The sequence below is a fragment of the Sciurus vulgaris genome, assembly GCF_902686455.1.
Source record: "Sciurus vulgaris genome assembly, chromosome: 2".
Classification (NCBI taxonomy): domain Eukaryota; kingdom Metazoa; phylum Chordata; class Mammalia; order Rodentia; family Sciuridae; genus Sciurus; species Sciurus vulgaris.
Genome location: NC_136462.1, coordinates 123,946,562 through 123,961,915, shown reverse-complemented (window position 1 = coordinate 123,961,915; position 15,354 = coordinate 123,946,562). Strand labels below are relative to the sequence as shown.

The following is a 15,354-nucleotide window of genomic DNA, read 5'->3' as shown; positions in this document are numbered from 1 at the left end:
AAATGTCCTGGACAGGGATGCAGGTCAGCGGCCTGGGAGGAGCTAGCAACATGGAGTCCGTGAAGACAGCCAGCCAGAAAACAAAGGGGTCTTGGAGAGAAGTTTCAGGCCTGAGCTCCTCTGGAGACAGCCACATCAGCCAGCTGGGGAGGAGAGACCCTTTTATTGGGAGGAGGGGAGACTGGGATCCCAGGATCCCAAGGGGAGGTCACCTGACTTCAAGGAGAGTCCCTTCTACAGAGAGCTCCTTGTGGACTATCCCTATTGGAGCTGAGAGAGGCCTTGGAGCCTGCTCAGCTCCAGTTCTCTCCTCTGCAGTGTCCCACCCAGAATGCCTTTCCCCTTTGTCTGCATGTTAAATTCCTGTTCATCCTTGAGATCCCTACTTAAGCTTAAACCCATCTTCTCTGGGAAGTTCAGACTTGCCAGAAGACCCGTCTCCTGAACTTCCAAAGTGCCTCACCATTTATAGCCATGACTACATTGTCCCAAACTTTATCTCGATGCCTCTGCCTTTCCCACCAGCCTGTGAGTCCTTGGCCCATGTTACTCCTTCTTGATCGTGGGAGGGTCAATTTACCTCTGACCTCAGTTTCACCTTTGAACCTCCATGCTTGGCACATAGTATTCTACTATGTGGATTTTATTTTTTATTTATTTTTTTGTTACTGGGTTTTGAACCCAGAGGTGCTTTACCACTGAGCTACATCCCAAGCCCTTTTATATTGCTTATTTTGAGACAGGGTCTCAAAAGTTGCTTAGAGCCTTGCTAAGTTGCTGAGGCTGGTGTTGAACTTGTGATCCTCCTACCTCAGTCTCCCAAGGGATTACTGGGATTACTGGTGTATGCCAGTGTGCTTGGCTGCTATGTGGACTTTTTATTCCAAGAGTCTTTTTGTTCTAGGGATTCAAAAATCAGCTTTTCCAGCCAAAACAATAATGAGATTCTAAATGTAAGCACATGGTACATATCATCCTGAGCATACAGCATACATACAGGCCACCCTGGAAAGCGCTGGAGTCCCACAGACATAGAATTCACTGACACTCTGTATAGTTGTGTTCAGCCAAGGAGTGACCTTTGGCTCCCTGACAATGCCAGTTGAAACTCTTTTTTTCCTTTTTGCCATTCAAGGAATCGAACCCAGGGGCACTCTACCACTGAGCTACATCCCCAGCCCTCTTTATTTATTTATTTTTTGAGACAGGGTCTCACTAGGCTTCCCATGTTTGCCTCACACTTGCGATCCCCTTGCCTCAGGCTCCGGGGTCACTGGGATTACAGGCGTGTGCCACCGTGCCTTGTACCAGTTGAATCTTCTTGAGTGAACAATAAGGGCTTCAGGTCTGATCCCCAAACTTAACAAGCTCTCAGAACAAGTGGCATCTGAATTAGATTTGGAATGCCAAGCCCCTGTCACCAGGTCTCCCATTGCCCCATCAGAGATCTATTTTGAAGTTTGAAGTAACTTCCCAAATTCAAATGTTGTGTGATCTATATTACCATCCTATACCAGGTTCTCTCTCTAGATCTGAAGTCCCATAATGTGTCAAATCAACGCCCTTGTCCTCAAGGTTTTCCAGGGTACTCCTTCCTGATACATCACTGGAGTTCACACTTTGAACAGTTCCATCTGTTTGCCCCCATGAACCTCAAAGCTATTATACCCAAGGGCAGAACTAAGTATCCTCCTTAGGAAACTGCAACCACCACTTCCTGGTGGTCTCATCTTCCATGCCGATTCCACCTAGAAATCCAGTAACTATTTCTCTTCCTCTTCCACCTCCTTCACTTCGAATCGGTCACCTCATCCTATGAATTTCGCTTTCTAAATAGTTTTCAAATATGGTCCCTCTTCAAGCTTAAACTTTCTTTCTCTCCTTCCTGTGACTCCTCATTGGTTTCCAGGTATCAACTCTCAATCTTCAAGCCACCTTCTATACAAACCACCAGAGGATCTGTTTAAAATGTAATCTGGGGACGTGGCTCAGTGGCAGAGTGCTTGCCTGGCAGTGTGAGGCCCTGGGTCCCATCCCCAGAACACACACACATACCAAAAAAAAAATCTGACCAAGTCACTTTTGTCCTTAAAGACTTTCCATGGCTCCTACTGTCTCTCAGTGAAGTTGACTGAAGTGGGTTCTATGAAACACCAGTCCTGCCATATACTCCACATACATGACCTCAGTATGTTTAGGAAATGCTGCACACCCAATACTCCTTTTCCTCAAAATTCACAGTGACATAAGCTTAGGACATAAGTTTAGGATAACATGGCTTCATCTATCCCAAACTCCAGTGTCTTGGTCTCTGAGCATGCCTACCTGCCTGCCACAGCACAGCAGGCCTTCTACCCCACCGCATGTTCAGATCTTTGAGCCCCACCATTCTCTCCCTAGCTACTAAGCCCTGACCTGCCTTTACTTCCCTCTTCTTCTGTCCAGGCCCCCAGGCCCTTCACATCTACCCTTTCTTGCCACCACTGCCATTTGCTCTGCTCTTCTGTCAGTTCATGGTTTAGTTTATCACCACGCACAATGGATCAGCAGCACCATGTCACCTTTGTGCTGGCATCCCAGAGCAGCTGGAGAAAACCATATTCCATGGTGAGAGCTGGAGCTAGTCCCAGACCTGCTCTTCCATCTTCCTGGCAACTTGGCTGGTGCCCAGCATCATCTCTCTGCATCCTGAATCACCTCTTCTCTTTCCACAAGGGGCTCTTCCAAGGTTTTGTCAAGAGTTCCACCTCACAACCTGCCCTTCATTCTTTGCAGAAGATCCATCTCCCACTTCACAGGAGAAGAAGAGGACATATGCAGGAACTCCCTTAATTTCTGCTTCCCTTCCTGGGAAGACAGACACTTCCACCTGCACTCTGAGTCTCCTCTGCCCCCACCCCTCCTACCCATGCCCATCTCCTGTTTCTCCTGCCTCTTCCACCTTTCCTTTAGTCTTTGCCTTCATTCAAATCTCTTCTCTCTGAAATGCAAGCAAACAAGTGGTCCAAATGGTCCTTTGATGCTACTTTCTCTCATAGCTTCTGATCTCTCCTATCCTCTACATGCTTTTCAAAAGGGACATCTACATTTTTTTACTCCAATTTCACTTTCATTTCCAATTTCAACCCAGCCTTCCTTCAGATCTCATCACCTCCTGAAACTGCTCTGGCCATAGTAACCAAAACTGTTTTTCTGCTTATCCAGGGGAGACTTGGGGGCCCTTGTTCCATGAACCTCTTTGGAGCACTTATTACTGTTGGTCCATCCCTTTTTAAAACATGTGGTGCCCCTTGACAGGCAGATATCACCCTCTGGTTTTCCTCCTTCTCCCTTCCCTCTTTCTTTGCATCTCCCATGATGAACTTCACTCCTAAATGTTGAGATTTCTGAGCTCCACTCTTGGCCTCCTGCTCTCCTCTTTCAGTGTCCTGTCCCTGGGAACCTCATTCGCACTTAAGTCTTCAACTGCTCACTGGACACAGCAGACTCTCAAACATGTCTTCCACTCAGACCTCAGTCCTGAACTCTACATTTCCCACTACCCACTGGATCCTGGACACCCCAGACAACACATCTCAGACAGAACTCATCTTCCACCCATGTGTCCCATAAAGCAAATGAGAAGTAACCTAGAGATTTGTGAGTCACTCTAGCCTCTTGCTCCCACCTCCCCACCTTACCAGTCATGTAATATAATAGGGCCAGCACAAGGAGAATCATCTGGAAAACTTGCCAAACACAGCTTCCCGGGCCCTAATGCCTTACTTCCTGAATCCAAATCTCCCAGATTCATGCCTAGGAGTCAAATTTCTAGAAGTCCCTCCCCTACCCAGGCTCTTATAAGGCCTGGCTCAAAGCACAAAGTAGCCTTAGAAAACCACCATTCTCTAACCTGTCCTCTTCTGTCCACTGCCAACATCACCACTGCTTGCTTCATTCAGGGCAACAGCCTCTTCCCTGTGCCCCTAAGAAATATGTTGGTCCCTCAGATCCATTCTCTATACTGCAGCAAAGGCAACTTTCCATAAAGTGTAACAGGACCATGGCTTACCTCTGCTTAAATCCCTTGTGCACACCTGGGAACACTGCATTTGTGGCCCTTTGTCCTTGGCAGAGTGACTTTGCCTGCCTCCTAAGTGTCACCACCTACCTCACCCTCTTCAAACTATGCAATCTAGCCATGCTGGGAGATATACAGTTCCCAAACACATGCAGCCATTTTATAACCCCGGTCCTTGCACGTGTTTTTCTTCTGATTAAACCCCACTCCCCCACCACACAATCTCTCTGTCCTCCAGATCCACTTTTTAAAAAAATATTTTTAGTTGTAGATGAACACACTAACTTTATTTTATTTATTTATTTTTTATGTGGTGCTAAGGATCAAACCCAGTGCCAGTGCCTCACATGTGTGAGGCAAACACTCTACCACTGAGCCACAACCCCAGCCCCACATCCATTCTTAAGGCTCAACCCAGGCTGGGCTAAACACCTGCCCCTTGAGCACTAACCCACACTGTGATCTCAGAGTTTCTAGGTTTCTCCCCCAGTTAAACAGCAAACATTCAGGACAGGACCTGGATCTTGATTGGTTACTATCCCTAGAGCTGCACCCAGTTCCTCCTCAGAGAGGTGGTTGGCAAGGGTTGCTAAACAAAAAGGTAAAAGAAAGGAAGAGAAAAGACAGGAAGGCTTACAGGGTTTGAGATGGTTCTGTCAGTCTATTTTGAGGTCCATACCAAGAGCTGGGTCTCCTCTGTCTAACAGGGGTCTTGCTTCGGATCCTGGGGCTGGGCCCACAGAAATACCATGGTGGTGGTATTTTTTGTTCCCCTCTTGGCTTTGGGGTTTCCCTGGCAGACAGACCAGTGATGGTAGCCTGCCCTTCCTTTCCCATGAACCACATGATGAGGTTTGGGGTTTCTGATACATCTGCCTCCTCTGTCACCTCTGGATTTCCACTGGCAACAATAGTGGGCAGATAAAGACTGCAGACCAACTTGCACTCTAATGCTGAACTGGCTGTGCCCTCCTCCCTCCTGGACCCTGCCCCTGCCCCTGCTCTCATTTTGTGCCTGGACAAAAACATCACTGCCCTCCTGCCATGATGGCACCAACCTGGGGGTAGACTCCTTCATCTGGCCTATCTTGCACCATTTTTTCTATTACCATGACTCCCTCCCTATTCCCTCCGCTCTCCCTACTTCCCGCTTTGTCCACCAAGTGCCTTTGTTGCAAGACCTGCCAATCACCTTCATGTCTCTTCCATAGCTATCTTCACAGACTTTTCCTGGGTATTAACTATGGTACTAATTCCTAATTTTGTTGCCCTTCTCCTGTCACTGCCCCAGTCCCTCCTCACTGGCTTGAGATGATTGACCCCTTACTGGAGGTATGTTGGTTGGGGGTGGATACCTGCTTTAGCTGGATGGCACTCCTGTTATGTCCCCTCACTGCAGAGATACTAGACCTTCTGTTAAGCAGGTATGATTCCACGGCAGCCCTATCCTCTACCTCCCACATTGAGGACCAGGTATTTAATTTGCATATGCCAGTGCAAAATGAGAAGGACCCCTTTTCAAAATTCATTAAGAATTCCAAAATGGCAATTGCAGAGCATTCCTGCTTTTCCATTTTCCAATCCAACCACCAGGGCCTTCTAAGTCCATGGTCCTGTGTGACTACACCAGTTGCATGTGCATAAAGACAGACCTGGCCACACTCCTTTCCAGTTGGTGTCTGTCCCTTTCCATGCTCTTGTCTTCAGTGCTTTCTTAGCTCCTTAGGGCCTCTGGGCAGAAGACTAGACCCAGTCATGTCCAGAAGTCCAGGGCCCTGTTCAGCAAGCATTTCACACAGATTACCCCCAGGCCCTTGGGGAATCTTCATCCCCACACTACCTCTGGGCCATGGAACACTTACATCCTTCTCAAATCAATGCATAGTTATTGAGCCCTTCTCAATATGATGGGGCCTGAGCTAGGGAGGAGACATTGACAGACCTAATCATTGTCCTCTAGAAATTCAGATTACAGCAGAGTTAAGACCTAAATAAGAGCAGAACCAAAAAGGATGTGTAAGTTCAAAGAAAAATATTCACATTTGATTAGGTAACAAATTTTACAAAAGAGATGGCATAAAAATGGGTTTTGGGCTGGGGAGATGGCTCAGTCGGTAGAGTGCTTGCCTTGCAAGCACAAGGCCCTGGGTTTGATCCCCAGCACCGGAAAAAAAAAAAAAAAAAAAGATGAGCTTTGATGAATGAGAAAGGTTTTATTAAGCTGAAGAGGAAAAGGGCATTCCAGGGAGAGAGCACATCGTAGACAAAGGCTTAGAGATGGAAAGATGCATAGCAGGCTCTAGAATCCTGAGTTTTGCAGTTTGGCTGAGGTGTACAGACGACTGGAAGGAAAATTTGAGGTCTGCAGTGAAGAGCTGTGAGAACAGCGGGGAAAGGGTTTGTACTCCCTTGCTAGAGACAATGAGGGGACTTTAAGCATGGTACATATTTGGGAGAAAAAGGAGAAGGGAGGAGTCTTCCTCTGCTTGGTCTTCCCAACCTGCCTGCATAGTGCAAAGCCTCACTTTTCTGCAAAACAGGACGAAATCATCCTGTGTTCTGGAGTTCATTCAGTCCACTCCTCCCGACTCAAATTCTGTCTGGAGCAAACGACAAAGGTATGATGGCCTGCCCTAAGAACACACGCGGAGCAACAATCTCGCGTGAGCTTTGAACAGTAGTGCCCAGGCTGGTGGGGTGGGGGTTGGGGCTTTCCCGCCACTCATTCTCACGGTCTTGTGGCGGGTGGGGGAGGTATGTGGTGGGGCTGTAGAATAGGATCCCACACCCGGGAAGGGCGGGGACCCAACTGTCTGGTGACACCCAGAAGGCAGGACTGAATGGGAAGAGAGTGGCACCTATCCTCTGATGGCCCCACTACCCAGTTTAACTTTATGGAATGGATATTTTCAAACATATACAAAAGTAGAATGATGTCAAATTCTCACCGCCCAGCTTCGACAACGGTCAGTCTTGTTTCTTCAAACCTTCTACCACTCATTTTAAAACAGGGCAGGGGTGGCCTGGGGGTGGCAGAGGTGCCCCCTAGTCGGATAACCCGTTTCAGGCCTGCACCAACGGAGGCTGGGCCGCCGAGGGGCGGAGTGGGGGCACGGTTGGGCGGGGAGTTGGGATCACACTGAGTGCGGGCGGCGGGGGGTGGGGGCGGGGCCGAGCAGACGTGGGTGGGGGGGGCGCTCTCCCAGTGACTCAAGGCGCGCGCGGCTGGGCGCAAAACACCAGTCTCCGCCTTGCAGCTCCGACAGTGCCCGCTGCGCCGCCGCTGTCCGTGCCTGCCGCTACCTTAGCGCCGCCGCCGCCGCCGCCGCCACCATGCCTAACTTCGCCGGCACCTGGAAGATGCGTAGCAGTGAGAATTTCGACGAGCTCCTCAAGGCGCTGGGTAAGCTGGGGAGAAGGGCGCGCCCCGACGGGGAAAAGCGACTTCGAGGTGCGGCGTCCGGGACCCAGTGAGGGTGCACATTGGGGAGCCCCAGGCAGAAGAGAATCCGTGAAGCGATAAATCGCTTTCATCTCTTATGCGCATCCCGCCTCACAGGGGCGAGTAGTGCCAGGGAACCTAGTTCAGGAAAACGTTTGCTGGAGTGTGGCGCCTTACCCGACGGTTCCGCCTGTATCTCGCGCTAGATCATAACCAGGAACGACTACTGGAGTGCAAGGAGGGTTAGGGTCTTGAAATTTGGGGACTCAATTAGAGATTAGGCTTTGCAGCGAGTTCACTGGGTGACTCTGGGAAAGCCACTTACCATTCCTGAATCTGTTTCTCATCTCGAAATTCAGGGCCGAGGACAGGTAGTTTTAAGGCCTGTAAAGTTAGAGGTTTAGGGAAGTGCCCAACAGGTCCGCGGACGATGGGCGGATGGTGAGATCCTGTGACCCGAGACGGTGGTGCACGCGCCCTTTCCTGAGCAGGTGTGAACGCCATGCTGAGGAAGGTGGCAGTGGCCGCTGCGTCCAAGCCGCACGTGGAGATCCGCCAGGACGGGGATCAGTTCTACATCAAGACTTCTACCACGGTGCGCACCACTGAGATTAACTTCAAGGTCGGAGAAGGCTTCGAGGAGGAGACTGTGGATGGACGCAAGTGCAGGGTGAGGTTTCAGAGCCCACGCAGTGTTCCCGGGTTCCCGCGGGCCCCCCTTATTTCGCCCCCTCCCCGCCAACTCAGAAACCTATGCCTCTTTGCAGCTTGCAGCGCGCTTTCGTACTGTTTGCAGAGAGGGTTTGTGTAACCCAGGACCCGAAAGAAAATGCTCTGCCTCACCTCCCAATCCATCCTTCAACCACCCTGAGGTGCTAACAGGCGCGCCTAAAGCGCGGGCTGTGGATTGCTCAGAGTTCCCAGCTGTGACTTTTGCAGCGGTTTGGGGCACTCTCCGCGCAAAAGCAGGCCGCCCGGGAGGAGGAGGTTGCAGGGGCTTCCTGGCTGCCTGGCAGCGCTGCTGCCATGTTTCCTGCCGCAGGTGGAACAGCAGCTCTCCTGTCCCGCCCCCTGGGTCCCTGGGCCGTCTGGGAAAGCTCTGGATCCAATTTCATCAGTCCCGATGGCCCGGCACCCCTCCCCGCCCTCAGTCGGAGAAAGGCAGAATCTTTCCAAAAGCAACGCAGGTTCTGCCTGGGGAAATGGACTAAGTGCCCTCTCTAAGTCCTCAAGGGCGAGAGGGTTTTATTTTTTTTTTATTTTTATTTTTTTAATATATTTTTTTTTAATCTCTCTGAACACCGACCCCAGGGATGAACAATTGTACATTTTTTTTTTTTTTTTGCATGGGCTAAAAACTGCATTTGGTTAAGCAGATGGAAAAATAATCACTGTGGCTGCCACTTATTTTAAGTAAGTGACAGAATATCTGTCTCCCTGACTTTCTCCGGTGTTTTTAAAAATGAAAACAAGTAAAAACATTCCAAAGAGTGGGAAATTGTTTCTTCCATCTTCTTGGAGCTGGTGCCCAGAGAGTCTGGACCAGGCTTGGGAGTAGGACTGAAAAAATCCAGCCCCACAACCTCCAGCAGGATGCACAAAGCAATCTTTGGCCCTCAAAAATGGCATAGTCTGAAAGTGATACCCAGGCTTGGAACCAGTAGGATATGAGATCCAAGTCACCACATTGTTTATAAAAACCAAAGATCAGGACAAAGAGCAAAGGGCTGGAAATCTTAGGGAGAAGGCTTGACAATAAATAGGGCTCAATTTGGGGACAACCGTGGTAGCTGCTGCCACAGAGAGTAATTCTGATTAAAAAAAAAAAAAAAATCAAAGGTTCATACAACAACCTGGAGAGCAGGACTTTATTTATCTCCTGGCCCCTTCTCTTCCCACCCCACCGTGCCTAATGAATGTGTCCATGTGTTAGTTAAAAAGCAATCATGTGCACATTCAGTACTTCCCCAGCCCAGCTCTACCATACTTTGCTGCAGAGAATCCCCCCACCCCTTTTGCCTCCCCTCCAATAGCATGAAGAACCTTCAGATCAGTTTGATTTAAAAAAATTTTCTAGAAGGTTGTAACCTGCAAAGTGGAAGCATTTTTATCCTCAGAGCCAGAGACACCCAGGTTTATAAAAAGAGGCTGTGTGCTACATCTGATGAGGAGTGCAAACAGAAAGGAAAGCGTTATCCCAAAACCTGTACTGGAAATCCTGCTCCTGATCTGCTGGCTATGGATGTGCTTAAATATGGTGTCTTAACTGTTGTAAAAATTTTGTGGTTCTAATGTGAAGCTTCTTGCCTTTAAAATTCAAATTGCTTGAAGAGGTAGTCTATTTTGACATAAAAAAAATCAATTGCTTGCTCTGAATTTTATTTCTAGAGATATAAGGCATGTCTAAGGCTTTGCTGCTTGAGTGAGTCTGTGTGTATGTATGTGTGATACAAGGTGTATTTTATACCCCATAAAATCTGTGTCCAGCCCTCTGCATTTGGACTTTATGTAGCTCAGCAGAGAAGATTCTGTGCGCTTCTGACAAGGACCATGTGTTGCTTCTCTGCGCAGCAATTATTCTCCGGTGCTCATTGTTGTCTCTGCTCCCGCTGCTGAGACTGTAATTAATGTCACTAATGGTTTTCCTGCCTGCAGAGTTTAGCCACTTGGGAGAACGAGAACAAAATCCACTGCACGCAAACTCTTCTTGAGGGGGATGGCCCCAAAACCTACTGGACCCGCGAGCTGGCCAACGACGAGCTCATCCTGGTGAGGGCCCTTTGACCTTGAAATGATCCCAAAGTTCCCCAAATGATCCTGAACTGGGCCACACAAACATGTTGTTCTCACAAACATGTTGCCCATTCAAAGAAAGACATTTGCCCCAGATTAAAATGTATGCGTTTTCATTTTTCTTTTTCTATTTTTGCAGTACTGGGGTGGAACCTAGGACCTCACTGTTAGGCAACATCTCTATATAGCACTGAGCTACATCCCCAGACCCCTGTGTTAAAATTGGAGCAGAAAGCCCAAGATGACAGCTTAGGTCAGAGGAAATCATTGTTAAATGGTTGGCAGAAGAGAGAAGCAGCAGAATAGGGGCTAGAAATGGACTGGAGTGCCTGCCACTATCCAAACTGCTTTGTTCCTGGGGCAGTGGGCGGATGACTTCTTTTAAGCCAACTTCCCTCCAGCCTGACTCAGATACTTGGGCTTTGTGAGGTCCCCCAGGATCATACCGCAGAAGGGATCCCCCCCCGCCCCACACACACACACACCTTCTCATCCATTTGCTGGCTGGGAAAGGTTTCAGAAATTTGTATCAAGTCAACACTCAAAGCCATAAAGAACTTTTTTACCCCCAGACTTACAAAATCCTATGGCATTTGGGAGACAGGCAAAGTAATGCTAATCTGGAAAATGTCTGAATGTAACAGTGTGGATGGACAGGGCTTTTAGAACTGCAGAAGGTGAAGTCTACTTTAAAAGTATGCAGATTGAAACATTTAAACACCCCCAGCCAAACAAAACTTACCTAATGAGGCCAGGTTAGAAATCCCTGTAGCTTAATCACCCACCTCCTCTACCCTTTTTAAGGTGGAGGATAAAAGGAAGGTTGGGAAGACAAACTGCCCCCATGCTACTCCCCCAGGAAGCACTTTGTGTTTCAGGACTGATCAAACTTCATGCAACCACCCCACCCCCAAGACTAGAAAAAGGAAGAGCCATTGCAAGTAACAAGGAATTTATATCCTTTGTTCTCCAGAAGACATTTTATGAACATCTCCCCTCTAAGGCCCACGTGCCCCATCTTAGTGAATGTCATCTCAAAATACTGGCAATAGGAGATGGCAAAATGTCCTGGGAATGGAACAGACTCCCTGTGTGACCTAGGCATTGCCTTCCCCTTCCCAAGCTCAGTCCCTCTGCTGTAAAATGAGGGGTTGAGCTGATTCCTGTTCCCTGAGGGTCCCTCTTATCCCTGAAATTATATGTTTGTTCTACAAGAGGACCCTAAATTGAGCTGTCTCTATTACTTTAACTGAAGCTGCTTGATATCTCTTCCTCTTTCTCCCCTCTTGTCCTGCTGGGATGATTTAGCGTGCTTTTTTTCCTTCCATAGAGAAAGGACTGGCTTAATTTGCGACCTGGTTAATGTTTCCAGGGAAGGAATACTTGATGGGGTTGGGGAGCAATTTGAGGCTGAGACTTGGAAACCTAGGAGAAAAGGCACATGTGGTTTACCGGGACCAGAGACAGCAAAGAGCAGATGATTTTAAGGGTTTGGAAGTGTAGCCAAGGGTTAAGCAAGATCAGTTTGCATTGAGAAGGTGTGATTTTATTAACCTTTGCAGTACCTGAGCAGCCAGTCACAGACCAAATTCTGCCAGAAGGACTGTACCTCTAAATTCCCCATCCCCCCCACACACACTACAGTTCCACTCCAGCATCCTTCCCTGGCTCAGCAAACCTATATAAGCCTCAAAGGGAGCATTAATTCTTGACATTTGGGATCTGAAATGTGGGCTTTTGTTTCAAGAGTTATTATCATGAATAAATCCAAAACATCAGGAGATGCAATCTCCATATAACAAGAGGCAAATTATTCTGGTGAAGTTGAAATGAACTCTCCCAGTGCCAACCATAAATTGCCCCTGAGCTGTAAGTTGTGTTTCTTTGAAAACTGAGTATACTCCTTCAAACTGCTCTGGAATATTTTATAGAGAATTTCTTTCAGGAGCCTCCAAGCATAGCTTGTCAGCTGAAAAGGCCAGTTCAAATGTGGCTGGAAGTGGGATTTTTTCTAGTGTCATGAAGCCATCTGTTAGCCTGGGTGAGCTATCAGAGAGCCAGAATAGTTACTACATGGGTGAAGAGTTAGATTCCTAAATTTTGGCATTCCATTTGATACTCCATGGCCACAGAGTTCTGGAAAACCAACATGGTCTGTGGGGTCCAAACATCTGAGAAGTAGATTTATGTTGGGAACTCCACCTCCACACCCCCAGCACACAGCATCATCCCCATTCCTCACTACTAGGGAAAGAGAGTAGTTGTCCAGAGTGGGTAAGTGAATTCAGAGGATCCCTAGTGTGATCATTTGGTCATTTGCTTCCTGGTAAGGACTAGAAGTATTGTTCTGAAGCATATGTGTTGGGATAATGCCCCAGCAAATGCTCTCTGAGAGCATTTCATGACCAATCTGAGACATATATCCCTTAACTGTAAAATTACTATGTGGATTAAAAAGAAAAGGTTTTGATCCTGAAGACCCTGGGGTAACTACACTCTTAGTCTAGTGGTTTTAGCTTTTGAGTCTCAGGCCAGTGTGAGAATCTGATAGATAAGGACCTTCCAGCGGATAATTTTACATCTGCAAACAAACATACCTACATCAGGCTTGCTGACCTGGGGAGGTTTTGGTTTTTGAACATACACACTACTTTCTCTATTCTGACTGCCTGCGAGAGGCCCTGAAGAACAGGCATGTGAGTAATTGCTAGTTTTTGGAAAAGTTGAGACAGCTTACTTATGGGCAATATCATTTCAGGAGCCAGAAGAAAAATGTTCTCTGTCTGCGGAATGATTCGTGTCTTCCCAACAGCAAACAAACTAACAAAGAGCCATAGAATTTTAGCTAGAAAGAGCCTTTGGGATCATCTTGTTCAAGTCCACCCCTCCACTCAACACCACCTTATTGTCTGCCCACACAAGCCCTACAGAGGAAGAGAATTGCCCAGGTTTAACCAGCTGCGAGTTGGAGATTGGGTCAGGGTGCCAATGCTGTGCTTTTGCAGCTGAGACCAATTTTTTAGCTTGCAGGTGACTTGAGTTACATTTCTCCGTCAGCATCATTGGGGGATTGGTTCTAGGACTCCCTTTGTATACCAAATCTGTGCATGCTCAAGTCCCTTCTGTAGAATGGTGTAGTATTTTTTTTTTTTATTGTAAACAAATGGGATACATGTTGTTTCTCTGTTTGTACATAGAGTAAAGGTGTACCATTTGTGTAATCATAAACTTACATAGGGTAATGTTGTTTGATTCATTCTGTTATTTTTTCCCTTCCCCCCACCCCACCCACCCCTATGGTGTAGTATTTTGCATATGCCCTAGGTAAACCCTCCTGTGTACTTTAAATCATCTCTAAATAACTTATAATACCTCATGTAATATAAATGCTAGGTAAAATGCTGTTATACTGTATTGTTTAGGAAGTATGATGTGGGGAAAAGTGTGTATTGTGTTCGGTACAGATGCATTTTTTTTTTCTGAATATTTTCAATCTATAGTTGGTTGAATTTGAGGATGTAGAACTTGTGGATACAGGGGCCTGTTGTACTTACACATTGAAGTCTATCTCCCGGGCTTGATAGCTGCTTCCTGAAAATCAATCCTATTCTGTCTCCAAAGCAATCTCATGTCACTGGTTGGCACTGGACCCTGTGGCCCCAGCTTTTCAAGCCCCTTGCTCTCTTGCAGTGGTTTGAAAGAAGACAGAACCCCTTCAGAAATGTCCCATATGAAGTTCTTCCCCTTTTAATTTAACTTCAAAACTAATACTGAAAAAACTTGAATTTCTTATGTCAGCATTCATAGGTTCCAGAAACAAAGCGAAAGTGTGTATAACAATTCAATACCCCTGTTGCCTCTGTCATTAAGGAGCTTGGGGAGGAACCCCAAACCCTAAGTGCTTACTTAGCATCAGCACAAAGAACAGGAAATTGAATGTCTCTTACAAAGAGTTTTTAATGGGGCAGTAACTGACCTTATTAGCAATATGCTTTAAACATTTTTTGCACAAGCATCTGTACTGATTGGTTTTCCTTTTCTTCTCTGCAGACCTTCGGCGCCGATGATGTGGTCTGCACGAGAATTTATGTCCGGGAGTGAAGGCAGCCAACTTGTTCCCACTTTTGGGACAGGATACAGTTTTCCCCAAGGAATATGTCATAGGTCTGAGCTGCCAGTGGGCACCCTCCCCCCTATCAGCATTAGGTGATCCCATTTTCCCAGTGACAGTGTTGTAGTGTTCCCCCCAAGATCTCTGTGCCTCTTGTACCCCTGGGGCTCCATAGTTGGCATTGCATGGTTGTATCGGTCATTAAACTGGTTGGACACATCTTGAGCCTCTTTCCTTTTGGAGACTGCTACTTTGGTTTCAACGTGGTAGTTACTGTGTACTGCTGCCCCGAGCCCTGCCTTGGTCTGTGTGGTGTTCTTAGCTTGAGCTTGAGCCCGCTGGCCTAGGTGTTGAGCTCTGAGTGTGCATCAGCAGTCACAAACTAAGCTCCCACAGACTAGCAGGGTCCAGGCCATAGATCCAGCTGTGACTAGACCTCATTTTGTTTTTTAAGTGAAATAGTTTCTACTGATGGTTCGAGGCAGGAAAGGGCACATTCAAAAGGCTTAATTGAGGAGAAATCACAAGGAAGGGACTGTTTGCATGAACATTAACAAGGTCAGAATGAAAAGAATCAACAAAGGATGGTGAGGCACCCAGAGACTAGCAACAGGAGAAGCCCTTACCACTCCTTGACCTGAAGATACAGGGGTAGCAGGGTCACCAAACCATGGGAGCAGTAACCTGGGAGATAGATTGCCCTGCAGGAGCTGTGGCAATACATGGAGAACACAGCCACTGTCAAAAATCATGGCCCAGTGTATGAGGTTGGGGGAGAAGTGACTTGGAAAGAGGGGATAAGTATCCTGACCTCCCACCTATCAGTCTTTACCTATCTTAGCCATTGACTAAATCCAACTAGAATGTGAAGAGCAAGAGAGTAGTCCCTTTTTAGACAGAACGTGAACCCTTTGCTTCCCCTTGCTCCCACTTGGGCCTGCCCTCATT

The 15,354-nt window shown here is 47.4% G+C and overlaps 1 protein-coding gene across 1 annotated transcript in view; it reads left to right on the top strand.

Annotated features, from left to right (window-relative positions):
- CRABP1 (cellular retinoic acid binding protein 1) overlaps positions 1-14,619 on the top strand; it is a 37,422-nt gene extending 22,803 nt beyond the window's left edge. Inside the window, exons 3-7 of the mRNA XM_079128946.1 lie at positions 6,601-6,678; positions 7,318-7,463; positions 7,994-8,172; positions 10,158-10,271; positions 14,346-14,619. Coding sequence (XP_078985072.1) covers positions 7,394-7,463; positions 7,994-8,172; positions 10,158-10,271; positions 14,346-14,396 — 414 coding nt within the window. The 5' untranslated portion in view covers positions 6,601-6,678; positions 7,318-7,393 and the 3' untranslated portion in view covers positions 14,397-14,619. The remainder of the gene's footprint in view (positions 1-6,600; positions 6,679-7,317; positions 7,464-7,993; positions 8,173-10,157; positions 10,272-14,345) is intronic.
- Positions 14,620-15,354: the final 735 nt, after the last annotated feature.